We start from the raw sequence: 14914 nt of genomic DNA on the forward strand, positions 1-14914 counted from the left end.
TTAAAGAGGAGCTGTTAGGTATAAGGTCTCAGAGAAAATAAACACATATATCAGTAGCTAAATATAGGCTGTACTTACATTACATATGCATTTCACTGTCCACGTTTGGATTTCACAGAAGTTTTATATAGTATTTGCAGAGAATGATGCTCCTGACAGCTTATGGCAGGTTCCATGTTTGTCTGTCTCCTATGAAGCCAAATGTGTCGTCATGTCCTGCCTGCGTCCAGATCACAGAAAAGCTCGTACTGAATAACACTAGTGTGCAGTGAATATTAATTAGCCATGTGGCTAGGAACAATAGCGGACTCCTGCAGTGTACTCTGCCCGGAGATTTATCAGTGCTGTGCACTGGACTAAGTTACATGCTATTGTTACTTGACCCTGTAACTTCTCATTAGCAGCCGAGGGGAGAGCCCCAGAATGCTTTGCAGTATGGTATGCTTGGGAATAACAGCTTTGCTGATAAGCACACATCAAATGTAAGAGAGATTTTTATCTTCACTAATGCCTTTTTGGCTTCCTTCTAAACTGTTTAACACAGGAGAATAGAGGTTTAAATTAGCTTTTGTAGCCTGACAGTTACTCTTTAAGCCACCAGCAAGCAAGAAAATGCTTAAAATAAATTTGATAGTGCCTTTTCACCTACTTTTAGGTACTTTTTCAATTATACAATGCCAAAAATCTATTTTAAAAAGATGTTGAAAAATTATCTCCTAGGAGAAAACTCAGGTGAAAAAGTGAATTGCATATGGCCCTGTGAATACTATGAACAGATTGTGTAAGTGAACCCTCACATTACATGAAGGTGGCCAATCAAAGTTGAAGGGGTGTACCAGGCTTTACATAATATGCTGGTGTTATAGTAATGTAATATATTAATAATCTTCAGAAACACAGATACAATTAAAAGTATAAATACAAAGGCACTTTATTTAATGAAAGTTTTCCAGCATAGACATGTGATTGCTGGTCAGTTTCCACAGCAGTCATATATACAGAACTTTTAAATATGGACTGTGTATGTAAATATGTGTGTGTCATTGAAGTAGCTTTTAAGTTTACGTAAGTGGATTTTTTAACCTAAGCTCCTCCCAGCAATGGGTCATGTGACCAGTGCCCTGGGAAACAACAACTTTATTTATTGTATTTATAAAGCGCCAACATATTACGCAGTGCTAAACTTGAATTTCTATTGCAAAAGAGGTAACTGGAATTAAAGGGGGGGGGGGGGTGATAGCTAAATATACAGTAGGCCTGCTTTAAAAGGAACTGTTGAGAGTACTAAAACTGGCTAGAAAGGTAAAAAGGCACTGCAAGATGCCCGCCCACTTCACTGAAAATTTTCATTGACTCTGCAGCATATATCACTACAGTATCATACTTTTTTAGTACTTCATTCTGCCTATTGGAAGCCTCGTTTTAGTTGCAAATTGCCATTAAGATCATAGTGCACGCAGTTTCATTTTAAAACGCAAAGTTTGTAGTGTTTAATAAGTCATCTTCATAGCTGCCGACTTAATATTACACAGCAGTCATCTAGTCGCAAAAAAATTCATGATTGACAGGAATTTCGTGGGATCATAAAAACAACTGAAAAGCCACCCACAGATGATCTGTCGGGAACCAACTCGGCACAGCACTTGTCTGCACAGAATGCTGCGTTACAGGCAAAGTATAAAAACCAGTATGAAATGGTTTTTACCTCGCGCATTGCCCAGGCATTATAGAACACCCACAGGCAAACCAACAAAGTATAGAATATAGAAAGCAAATCAGTGCCAACTATTGATGTACACAGGATTTGTGTGTGTTTACCTTCAATGTTTAGAATGCTGTTGAAGGTAAAATGTTTAAAAACCCAAGTACGGTAGCTGTATGATGGTTCTGCACCTCTTGTTTATATCCTGTAACAACACTGCACATTATTGTTTCAGACAAAGGCCTTATCAGACTGTTCTTTTTACTTTGCTTACATAGTCCTTTTCATTCATTATCAGACCACTCATTTGAAATTGTCCTATTTGATCTATTAAGTGCCCAAGTAAAGTATGGAACATATTCGAAACGGAAGCAGGAAATTTGGGCGCATGAGGCAGGTGGACAAAAAGGGCGCCGCCATTCACTCCCATAATAAATATCGTTTAATCGGCGCCCAACAGGAAAAAAGGGCGCCGGAGAAAAATAACGTTTTAAAAGCGGCGCCCGGAGACTTTTAATGTTTTATAACTGCTTCTCATGATTACACGTTATTTAATTATTTATAATTTTCTAAACATTATTTTTAAACGAAAAACAGTACAATATTTTTTAAAACATTATCTATAAACGAAAAATTGTAAAATGTTTTCTTTTTTAAAATCATTATTTTTAAACGAAAAACCGCACAATATTTTTAAAAACGTTATTAATGCTTATCACAGGGGGTCTTAGGTTTAGGCACCAACAGGGGGGTCTTAGGTTTAGGCACCAACAGGGGGGTCTTAGGTTTAGGCACCAACAGGGGGGTCTTAGGTTTAGGCACCAACAGGGGGGTCTTAGGTTTAGGCACCAACAGGGGGGTCTTAGGTTTAGGCACCAACAGGGGGGTCTAGGGGTTAGGGGTAGGTACAGGGAGGGTTACTTAGTATTTTTTTTAAAAACGTTATACGTTTTTACTTTTTAAACGGAAGATTAACGTTTTTATAATTGTCGATTTCATACACATTATTTAATGATTTATAACTTTATAAAACATTATTTTTAAACGAAATATAGCACAATTTATTTTTAAAACGTTATTCATGCTTATCGTTTAAAACCGTGCGCCCTTTTTTCCCGGCGCCCTTTTTTAACGTACGCATTCGAAACACCACAGACTTTTCATACTTTAAACCATCAGCAGTAGCGTAGCTTAGAAATTCTGGGCCCCGGTACGAGTTTTAAATTGGGCCCCCTCAAGCGCTCTCTCTCTATATATAATTTGCAAGTGTCCCTGCGTCCTGCTTTGTCCGTGTGTCAGTGCTTTTTTTGCACTGCGCATGTGCAGGGACGCAGAGACACTGAAGGCTTGCAGGGGAGGACGGGGCCAGAAGCAGTGGGCGTGTGCGCAGTGACAGACCTAGCCCGTTTTTAAACGGGCTAAGGTCACTAGTACATCATAATTGATATGGAGTCCAAAACCTTCCGAGGATAGCTGCACTCTCAGAGAGCTGTAGGGTGGGGAGGAGAACAGTCTACTGATGGTTACAGCTAATCAACGCACATATAGAGGTGATCATTACCAGCTTAGCACCAATAAAGAGCTAATAAAGTGGTTGACTGCACCAGGGGTCCTTGTACAGTAGCCACCTCTGCACCCCCTATTGCTATGCTACTAGTACTAACCATCAGTCATTCTATAGCAGGGCTGCCCAATAGGTCGATCGCGATCTACCGGTAGATCGCGACCGCCTGATTGGTAGATCGCGGCCTCCTGGCCGCATCCCATTGACTTTTGTGGCCAGCAGCTGTAGAACGCGGCCACTTGGCCGCGTCCTATCAGATTCTGCTGCTGGCCGCTGATGTGTCCAATCAGGAGAGGAGAGAGGCGCGGCTGAGAGGCTAAGGGCGGCAGTGTCATGGCTGGGGGCGGCGCTGGAGGCAACACTTCCGCCTCCTCTCACGCTGCCCGCCGGAGCGCTCCCTAAGCCGCCTGGTGATGTGATCTCCGCCGTGAAGTTGGCTACGCGCACGAAGTGTCATGGCTGCCCGCATCGCTGCTGCACATGGCCTGTATGGGGAGATGACAAGCCCGCAGACTCCACAGTTGAAGGGAGGTAAGTGTGCCCGCCCTATACCTAGCTAACCTGTACTGAGGGGACCTATGCCTAGGTGACCTGTACTGAGGGGACCTATGCCTAGCTAACCTGTACTGAGGGACCTATGCCTAGCTAACCTGTACTGAGGGGACCTATGCCTAGCTAACCTGTACTGAGGGACCTATGCCTAGCTGACCTGTACTGAGGGGACCTATGCCTAGCTAACCTGTACTGAGGGACCTATGCCTAGCTAACCTGTACTGAGGGGACCTATGCCTAGCTGACCTGTACTGATGGGACCTATACCTAGCTAACCTGTACTGATGGGACCTATGCCTAGCTAACCTGTACTGAGGGGACTTATGCCTAGCTAACCTGTACTGAGGGGACCTATGCCTAGCTAACCTGTACTGAGGGGACCTATGCCTAGCTGACCTGTACTGAGGGGACCTATGCCTAGCTAACCTGTACGGAGGGGACCTATGCCTAGCTTACCTGTACTGAAGGGACCTATGCCTAGCTTACCTGTACTGAAGGGACCTATGCCTAGCTGACCTGTACTGAGGGGACCTATGCCTAGCTAACCTGTACTGAGGGGACCTATACCTAGCTAACCTGTACTGATGGGACCTATGCCTAGCTAACCTGTACTGAGGGGACTTATGCCTAGCTAACCTGTACTGAGGGGACCTATGCCTAGCTAACCTGTACTGAGGGGACCTATGCCTAGCTAACCTGTACTGAGGGGACCTATGCCTAACTACCTTTCAGGGGGGGGGGGGGGGGTGCATTTAAAACGTTGGTAGATCTCCTGGCCTCGGCGAATTTTAAAGTAGCTCGTGAGCTGAAAAAGTGTGGGCACCCCTGTTCTATAGAGTGCCTGGATTTTGTACTTACCCTTAACATATGCATCCAATGAGAGTAGTTCTGAGACGTGATGCCCACACCCAATAAAACAGTTCAAAGGAGGTGTTGCTTTTGTAGACTTATAGAACTAACGGGATTATTTTAAGCTAAAAAAAATGGACAAATTGTACCGATGTTGCAGTGGGGTTTATTTTTGGTAAAGTGTGCTCAGCTTCAGAGTCAATTTAGTTTGCTTTTATTTAAGGTCATAATTCTATATTGTTGCTTTAAAGGGATTGTGAAGTCATTTTGACATTTTTATTTATTCAGGTAATTATCACAAATTTTGTTTGGAGATCTTCCTGGTCATTTTCCGAGTATGCTGCATTACTTCACAAAAAAACAGTGAGATCACTCCATAGAGGTCAGTAGCGACGCAGTCCCTAAATTAGTCTGGATACTTTACTTTCACAATGTTAGAGATACCTGAGATTTCTGATCACAACATTCTCAGTAGTAAAATTTGGCAGGTGGATCTCCAAAAAATAAAACGTACCGTATTTGTAATATTTCATATGTTCCATCATAGGAAAAATATATTTTTTTAAAAACAGTGAATTAATAAAACAAATGCACAAAAACACTTCAGTATACATCCCTTTTAAACAAACTACAGATGTGCAGTTAACTTGTTGTATGCTCAGTCAGTGTCAGTATGATACCCAGCAATGAGCAAGGCACTTCTTAATGGCTCATGTTGACAGTCATTTTTCATTACATACATTGTAACTCTAAATACAGACATGTGAATAGACACCTGTAATGCTGTATGCTGTATGGCAGATGGATCACAATGCGCATTTGTTCAATAGAAATGCCACTGTGTCAATTAATATGGGAATTCATCATGATGTCACCTTGAGAAGCTTTTGACAGTCACTTCCAGGCTGCTATTCACAGTGAATCTTAGGGGATTCAGATCCATTGTGTAGCAGAATCAATGCACACTATAGGGAAAAATTATAAAATACATGTGCACTCATACATAAAAGTTGTACATTTCATTTGTCCCAGAATAATATAAACTGTAAATAACTTTTTTCCTATGTAGCAGTCACTTACAGTAGGTAATATTAGTCTGACAGCTCTGAACGACAGGTTTTGTACTAGTCCATCTCCTCATGGGGGATTCTGAAGATTTCCATTATTTTCAAAAGTAGAATTGTGTCAGGAACCGGCAAACTGGACAGCATTTTACATCTTATATTTATGTATTTTAAACAGCTTTTCAGGGTTTTGATCCTTTAGAAGAAAGGCTTGCTCTATCAAGGGCTTTTTATACAAACCTGTTATTTCAGGACAGATAGCCTTTACAAAGCACTCCTTTCTCCAAAGCCATTCATTTGATTTTGGGTGGATGTCAGAATTATGAGGAAACTAGGAAATCAAAGCTTAAAGCAAACCTGAAGGCTGAAAAAAGGTAGATACCACTGTAGAGTGATGCTCCAGAGGCTTTGCTGATTCTCCATGTACCCTCCAACGCCGAATGGGATTCTCTTTATGTTTGTAGCCGTGGGTACTAGCATGACCGCACTGCGCAGGTGCCAGGAGCATTTGTGGCTGCGCATTAGCTTGGAGCTGCTCCTGCACAGAGAAGAAAGCCATGCACAAGCGGCTCCATGCTAGTGCACAGATACGGGCTGTACTTTGCGCCTGTGTGGTGTAGCCGCACTTGTACACGGGGGAGAGCGCAGCCACAAGCAATATTCAAAATTACCATTAAATATTGTAAAAAGGGTCCCAGCACAGGAGAGGCACAGAAAGGCCAGGGGAGTCTCTGGATTGTTCCTCCTACTAAAGGAGGTGTTTAACTTTTTTTCTGACTTCAGGTACCCTTTAAGTCTACTGCCTCAGTATTTAGCTCCCATACAAATCCGTTATCTAGACAATACTTCAAACTCAGGTAATGTCTGGACCAGGGTAGTGTATAGTGCACTGGTCCCATGGTACTGCTCTGTCTCCTTTCTATCTCAGTTAAGAACTGATTGAATTGGTGGGGTGGTAAAAATGATCAGCATTCAAGACTGTATAATAACAAATATGGTTTCTAGGTGTTTATCTAAATCAGTTGACTGACTGTAATGAGGTACTATTACTTCATAGGTAGCTTACTTCCTAATTGTTAGGCTCTGTTGAAACTGCGTCATAAATGCAGCCGATGATGCACAGAGCGCTCCAAGGGACAGGAGCAAAATGTGGGAGCGTGCCTGGCCGGGGCCGCACTTGGGCAACAAAGCGCAACTCAGCCAGGCTTTCGGGCTGAATTGCCGGGGACTGGCACCACCCAGGGAGATGCCGAGGGACAATCGGCCCTAACAGGGCTTAAGGAAGCCCCAGGTAAGTATGGAACTTGAGATGCTTCTCGTCTCAGGTTCCCTTCAGGCCTCTTGCACACTACATGTAATTCAAATTTTTTATATGATCCGATTTTTTATTTTGAACAACGTAAAAAATGTAGCAGCATACAGTACTTTCTAAATCCGAATCAAAAGTTAGATCGTATAAAAAATCGGAATCGCATGTAGTGTGCAAGAGGCCTTAGATTACTTTACTCATGATTTATCTCTCCAGTAAGGCCCTTATTCAATTCACTTTTTCTCATAAGTTTTCTCCTAGGTGATATTTTAACACCTTATCAATAAAATTATTCTTAAAGGGAGTCTGAAGCATAATAAAAATAAAAAAAACCAAATACTCAACTAAAGAGAGGGAAGGCTTTGGGTCCTATAGAGCCTTACCAGTCTCCTCACATTCCCTGCAAGCTCCCCCGTTATCAGTCTCCAAACAATCGGTCGGAAACTGCTCTTTTCCGTTTGGGGTGCGCTCTGGCGCCCGAAGACATTCCGCTCTGTACTTGCGTGCGCAGTACAGAGCTACCTGTCTTCGGGAGGGAGGACTCAGGCTCCCGAAGACTTCCAAAGTCTCCTGCGGTGGGAGATTTAAATGGAGAAGCCTGCGGGGGAAGGAGGGGACCATGTGGAGAACGGGAAGGCTCTATAGGACCCAGAGCCTTCCCTCTCCTTAGGTGTGTATCTGTCTTTTTAGTTTTAATTCACTTCAGATTTACTTCAAGCCACCAGTATGAAAGAAAATACTCAGAATAAATTTTGGTAATTCTTCAATTGCAAAGTGCTGTTATTTTAAATAGAAGATTAAAAAGTATCTTATTTCCCAAGAGAAAACGTGAATTGCGTATGGGCTATATCTGTTTATCTCTTAAATTATCTCTCCTTATTTGTTTAACTCATGCATTAGCTCTTCTTACAGTTAGGGTGAAAAAATAAGTAGGCTTTGTGCTATCAACCCCACTGTCTCTCACGGTCAGGAGTCAGGATTCAGCTAATGCTGCCAGTAACTCAACACCAACCAAGTATTTCACTTATTCGCAGCAACTGTGATTTGAGAAGTCCACTAAAGTTTTGTATCCATCTAACTTGCAATTAGCAAATATGGCAGAACCATGCCAGGCACAAATGGTCACTCTTACCGTGAATATGCTGGTAAAGTGTTAAAGGTTTACTAGTCTATTATTTTTCTGTAAGTAGCAGACTGTAGCTAAGTATAGTGAAATGTTACTGAATCTCTAGGAATGTGTCTAGCCCGTCACAGTCAGTAAGTCTGACACACATGCCAATGGAGAGTTGTGCAGGTTTGCTTCAGGGATCAGTCATCAGTGGATATTCCTAAGGAAATAGCTTAAAAGCACAAATAATGTTCACCTATAACTGACCTTAACCCAAATCAAAAATTTATAGTTTAAGTTGTAGGTTTCTCTAAAAGTGCTGAATGCAAACACGGATAACACAGAAAAAAGGCAAAGGATAAGATACACATGTAAAAGTATTACACATAAACCAACACAGAAAAGGAAAAACAACCACCGTAGCCAATTGGACCCAATGGCCCATTTTCTATCAAGTATTACAGGAAATAGCAATCTTGCAATGAAGGAATTGATCACTATATTGCAATAACCCAGCATGGAAAATAATAGGTCTTTTTTTCATATTATATAAAACTCTTTAAAATAAAAAATAAAACAATATAACAACATGTCACCAGGAAAGATATATAAAATACACGTTCTAAAAGGACTCCCCTATCATATAATATAACACCGAATGTTCCTGGGCAAAAGCTGCAAGTTCTTTTAAGAATTCTGGGAATATGGCTGCGGCTAGCACAGCGTTCCTGACACGGGCAGAGGCAGTGGATAGAGGAGGAGATATCTTCGCTCTTTGTTCCTTATTCTTCTGGTTAATCAGATGAGAATTTTCTGCAGCGCTGCTTTCTCCATCATGTTTATTCATTGTTTGATCTATAAGAAAACAGAATGACACAAAATTGGTTTTGATGCAGCAAAATACACTTTAAGCATTCAAAGTAAGTATGTTGTAATTGGTAGGTGTGTCTGGTAGATGAACCGCAATAGCAGCATAGGGGGCGATATACAGGCTGGGAACGCGAACAATCACTCGCGTTCCCATGACTGTCGGACGGTGACGGCCAAACCGGAAGTGTTCACCGGCGGGTGCAGAAGCATCTGAGCGGGGCTGCGAGGGCACCGATCATCTGCAGGGGGCTGAGGGAAGCCCCAGGTGAGTTAATCTCTTTCTTTTTTTTTTTGTTGACTTTAGGTTCACTTTAATGAGTATTTTCCACTGCTAACAGGACAATGTACAGTCCTTGTATGCTCATTCCTGCTATCATGCCCTTCAATATTAGATGGAGAGAGAGTGTGTGTGTGTGTGGGGGGGGGGGGGGGGGGTGAACTGGTAACAGCTTTGCTTAGGTGTATTGGTATTTCTGGCTCGGTATCCCCTTCCAAATAGCATACCAGAGCCCTGCATGTTCATTTTCCTCTTGGTATGGGACACACTAGCTTCTGCATATATTCAAAAAAGCGGATGCTGGGGGAATTTAGGAGCCGGAAATAGCCGCTAATAGAATATTCATAAAATTACCAATATTCTTCTATTGGGCAGTGGTAATTTCGATAATAAAATATTGATACATTTTACCAATATTTTACTAACGCTTACTTACTTAACCTAACCCTACTCTTACATGCTTCCCTTTACCAATGCCTAAGTGACACCCAATGATGCTTAACCCTAACCGACTTCCCCCTCCATGCCCCACCAATGCCCAAGCCTATCGGACCCCATACCCATACCTAACCCTAACTGACCTTCACCCAAACCCTCCTCAGCTGCAAACCTGACAATATCTGTGTTACTTCCTTAGCCACAATACTATAAACTATCGGGCATAGTAGAGGTTTGGTCAGCCCAAACTTGCAAGGCACAGTTTTGAGCACTAGGTCACATGTAAATTGTGGGGACCACCACATTGTTAATGGGTTTTTTTTTTTATTATAATGTGAAATCTTTTTTTTAATCCTATTAACATGTTTATTTTCACATAAGCAATTGTTTTTATATATTAAGATGCGTGATCATGCCACGAAAGTGCTAAAAATACATCCCCATTCAGTGCTGAATCAGCATATTCAGGCTGCTGAACAGAAGTAACCTTTAAAAAAATTAAAAATAAAAAAAAAAACTTTAAAGTGATGGAAATTTCTTACAGTCATCTTATAAATGTGGAGGAAAAAGTGACTAACCACTAAATTGCCCATCAAAAAAAGTCTTGAAAGCAAAATTGTATATAATTTTAGATAAACGTTTGCCACCCATGGCTATACCACACTTTTAGTTAAGTGTATACGTGAACAGTAGTGATAACTACTACTGGAGAATGCAAAAACACATTTGCAAATGTTAATGCATTTAGCTTTTATTTAATGACCTTAAAAACATGGTAATAAATCAGTGGGATGCACAAAGCTTGGCTACCCCAGTATAGTTTGCTAAACATATTTAATTCTGCCTGCTCTTCCTTGATGATCATTTGTGATTGTGTGATGTTTTTTGGGCCTTTTTTCATGCAGAGCATGTTAAATATCTATTCAAAGATGCTCAATAATTTATAGGTGTTGGAACTGTAGGCTATTCTAAAATCAGCTTGCTATTCTTAATGTACCTGAAAGGCCACTATGACCCACATGAAGTATTGCAGTCTTGCTGAAGAGTTCACATTTTACTTTACCAAATGTTTGCACATGCTGCATTTACTTTTTGACTTGTTGCTGTTTATAAAGTTAATGAAATAACAGGTGAGGGAGCATTAACATTTACAAAAATGTTGGCACATTTTCCTGAAATATTGTTTCAGACTTTCACATTTTCAAAATTAGCACTAACATTTGTTTACAACTGCATGTTCCCTCATCATTCTGGCCCCCAGATGTCACAAGTTTTAGGCTAGGTCCACACTGGGGTTCAATTGCAAACAGCCAGGTGGAGCGAACAGTACAAGATCCACTCTGGTGGTCAGTTGAGGTCCTTATTGAGTCCATAAAAGGATTCGTTTCAATCATAGGTTCTATTGGAAACACATCTGCTTATCCAGAAAAATCGTGCAGGTCGGGATTTCGCATTTTTGCCCATATAGGATCCAACAGATCCGTAGAAAATGCAAATGTGTAAATGGTTCCTACTGATAACATTGGATCCCTTGACATGTCCTTTTACCGATCCATAGAATAGACACATTTTAGCTCCAATGTAAACTGAGACTAAAAGAAGATTGTAAAGTATGTCTAAGATACTTTTATAAGAAGATTGGGAGGAAGGGTCCCCCCTACCCTGCTACGTGCTTTGGCAAATATCACCCCTCCCATACCGTGATAAGTGACATGATGTAAGTAGGGAAAAAGGAGTAGTTCTTATTTTCTTTCCACAAGATATCCAAAAAGTAAAAAAAAAGTTTAGCTTTGACTTCCACTTCAACTGTTTTTACTTGTATTCCTTTCAATATTGTGTCTGCTGATATATTTTTTTATTATCTGTGACAAGCAAGTCAAGCATTGCAAGCTGTGTGGCACTGGGCAAGGGCTGTACTGACACAAAATCTTCTAATGCAGCATTGTGTACCACAACACTACACACAGAATGTCAATCAGAACTAGTGAGCAAAATATAATCAGATCCCAGATCTCTGTAATGATTTGGTGCTAGGTGCATTGTGTGACTTTGCTCTAGAGACAAGTTGACAGTCTGTGACTATAATAGGATGTATCAGGCACAGACCCTTTCTCCTGCAGACTTAAAAATGACAGGTAAAATGTGGGGGCTTCCTGGGCAAAGCCAGGATCTGCATAAAATGGTTATTCTGGCACAGAGAAGGAGAAGCTGACTCCGGTGCTATAGGAAAGGGTGCCTGCCTGGCATATAGACAGGGTTTACTCAAGCACATTCACAAGGGGCAAGCTTAGCTGGGACACAGTATAATGCTGAAATAAGATAAAGGCCTCAATTCACTAAGATCATGCTGGAGATAATAAGGCAAGAGATAACTTACCTCCACACAGTGAGAGTTATTTTATCTCTTCATTCCTTAAGTTACCTCTTCTGTAGTTAATTTACCTCCTGTGTAGTTAATTTACCTCCTCTGTAGTTATTTTCACACGCAGTTAATAAACAGCCTGTCTTTAACTCTGGAGTTATTTTAAGGATTGAATAGTTAACTTAAAGACAGAAAAGTTAACTTTAGGTTTGCCTGAGGTAAATGTTTCCAGAATACTACATGCCTTATCACCATGGTGATAACTCTAGAAGAGTTATTAAAGACAGGAGATAAGCATAGTGAATTGAGGCCAAAGTCTCCTACAGTGCAGTGCGAAATAACATGTTATGTGGCTCCACTCCAGCTTGTCTGCTCATTTATTTGGAGGCTCTGATAGGTACCTCTCTATTCATTAAATATTTTTCAAATTTGCCTTGCTGGAAAAGGAAGTATATTGCTTTAAAGCGACCCTAAAGTGATATGTAACATAAGTTTGACATGTAAAGGTTGTCCCCGACTTATGAACAGCTGTGAGCTGCTCCATCTGTTTTCCGCTGAGCACCCACCTGCTCACACACACAGGTTTTATGCTACGTTACTGGAGTAATTGCATCTTGGATCCAGATACGCTGCAGTACTGCCAGTTTCTTTTACTACAAATGTCCTTTACACACATTGTGCACTGAGCGCGTTTACTGAAGGATTACATGGATGCATCTGGCATGATCTATCAGAGCTATAGCCTGGTCCTGTTCCCCAACCCTGCCATCAAGGCCCACCAACAGTGCATGTTTTGTGGAATTACACAGAGGTAGGTAATCAGCTCTGCTGAGACATTAATTACCCCACCTGTGTATGCTTGTGGTGTTCTGTAAAACATGTACTGTTAGTGGGCCTTGAGGACAGGGTTGGAGAACTCTAATTTCTATATCACTTACCATTGTAAGAGTTCCAACTTTCCTACTAGATATGCATTTAAAGTCACCACTGTTGGAACAGAGATTTAAAAAAACACACTCAAAACTGCAATGCGGTCAATGCCCTTTGTCACAGAAGAGCACCTTAATAAGGGGCCTGTTGCCTTAAATGCAGATTGTGGATTCACACACATGGGCCATATGCAATTCACTTTTGCTCCTGAGTTTTCTCCTAGGTGATATTTTCACAACTTGTCATAAAATGTCTGTTACCAGCAAGCAAGAAAATGCTCAAAATAAAATTGATTGTACTTTTTCGCCAACTTTTGGGTACCTTTTTAATTGTAAAATGCTGAACATGTAGTTTAAAGAGAAAATGAAAATTATTTCCTAGGAGAGAACTCAGGGGAAAACATTTATTGCATATGGGCCACTGATCCTATCGGCTGCTTGCTGACTTGAAGGATGCAGATCTAGCACATACTTATGAGCACTGGGGCCCATATGCAACTCACTTTTTCACCTGAGTTTTCTCCTAGGTGATAAATTCAAAATTGTCAATAAAATGCCCTTTAAGCCACCAGAAAGCAAGAAAATACTCAGAATAATTTTTATATTACTTTTTCACCTACTTTTTGGTACTGTTTTAGTTGCAAAGTCCTGGAAAGTTATTTTAAATCGAAGATGAAAAATTATCTCCTAGGAGAAAACTCAGGTGAAAAAGTGAATTGCATATGGCCCCGGGAGTGGGAAGGGCTTTTTGTGTAGATGTGTACAAGATATTGTCGTGGTTTTTTAATCGGAGCAACTACTTGACATTTCGCTGTATTGGCTGTCAAATTATTGTGTTACAATATTTGCATTCCTTTATTTTCAAAATTTAGATGAAACAATATTATAGTTGTTTTGTGTTCTATATAAGTATAGTATAGTGTCTAAAAAATTACTTTACATTGTGTTCAGCTGAAGACAAAATCAGTTGTTGTTCTTTTCTTTGCACATCCCAAATACAGGCGTTTGGAGTTTTTTTTTTGTTTTTTTTTTTATAATATTTCGTAGCGCTCTGCATGCTCATAACACTTCCTAATATAATCTCCATTGTGAAACGAACTAAGGAGCCCTTGGAGGATTCCAGTGCCTATTGACCCATTCCTACTATAGTCTGCTATCAATTACTGGCAAAGTATTGCCGCTCATAACCAACTTCACTTCTAGGCTGCCTACAGCTTTTCCCAAGCTTGTTTCATTGGTAGCATTTCCTTTTCTCCTTAAATAGACTCACTGTTTGTGCCAGCCCTGCCTGATTGCTTAAGTCAGGTCTGATTAAAAGTGATGATGTAAAAGGAAAGGGAAGGCAAGACCATATAAAAATAGGCAGCCCCGTTTCTAGGGGCGTGCGGCCACCAAAAGGGATGGGGGGGGGGGGGCTATGATGTAGGGGGAGCTGCTCCTGTGGGAAGGGCGGCACGACTTCTCCCTCCCTTCCTCTCCCTGGCCGCCCTCCGTGCTCCCCCCTCTGCTGCAGAGTTAGTGCAGGGGAGCCTCAGGGGCGTCTCTAGCCATTTTGTCACTCCAGGCGAGAAAGCCTGTGGCGCCCCCCCCCACGCGTCCCCCCCTCCGTGTGGTGCCCCCCTGCTGAAAATAATCGTAACCCTCAAAGTTTCACCATAAGATAAAAGTAATGCTGCAATCTTTCCCCAGAAAATAACCATAACGCAGCAATGATTCACCATAAAATAATTATAATGCAGCAATGAGTCACCATAAAATAATCGTAATGTGGCCAGCGTTCACCAGGAAATAATCGTAATGTGGCCAGCGTTCACCAGGAATTAAGCCTATGACAGCCGATCGCGCTGATTTGGCTAGCAGGGGGAGGGAGGGTAGGTTGAAAAAGTTAAT

The 14914-nt window shown here is 41.3% G+C and overlaps 1 protein-coding gene across 4 annotated transcripts in view; it reads right to left on the minus strand.

Moving 5' to 3' along the window:
* Positions 1–913: 913 nt before the first annotated feature.
* The window catches only part of LOC137570407 (FHF complex subunit HOOK-interacting protein 1A-like), a 411883-nt gene continuing 397882 nt past the window's right edge, over positions 914–14914 (minus strand). For all 4 annotated transcript variants that reach the window (XM_068279087.1, XM_068279101.1, XM_068279085.1 and 1 more), the window contains one exon: positions 914–9003. In XM_068279087.1, the coding sequence (XP_068135188.1) occupies positions 8771–9003 (233 nt within the window). In that variant the 3' untranslated portion in view covers positions 914–8770. The remainder of the gene's footprint in view (positions 9004–14914) is intronic.

This window comes from Hyperolius riggenbachi, chromosome 1 (genome assembly GCF_040937935.1).
Source record: "Hyperolius riggenbachi isolate aHypRig1 chromosome 1, aHypRig1.pri, whole genome shotgun sequence".
NCBI lineage: Eukaryota > Metazoa > Chordata > Amphibia > Anura > Hyperoliidae > Hyperolius > Hyperolius riggenbachi.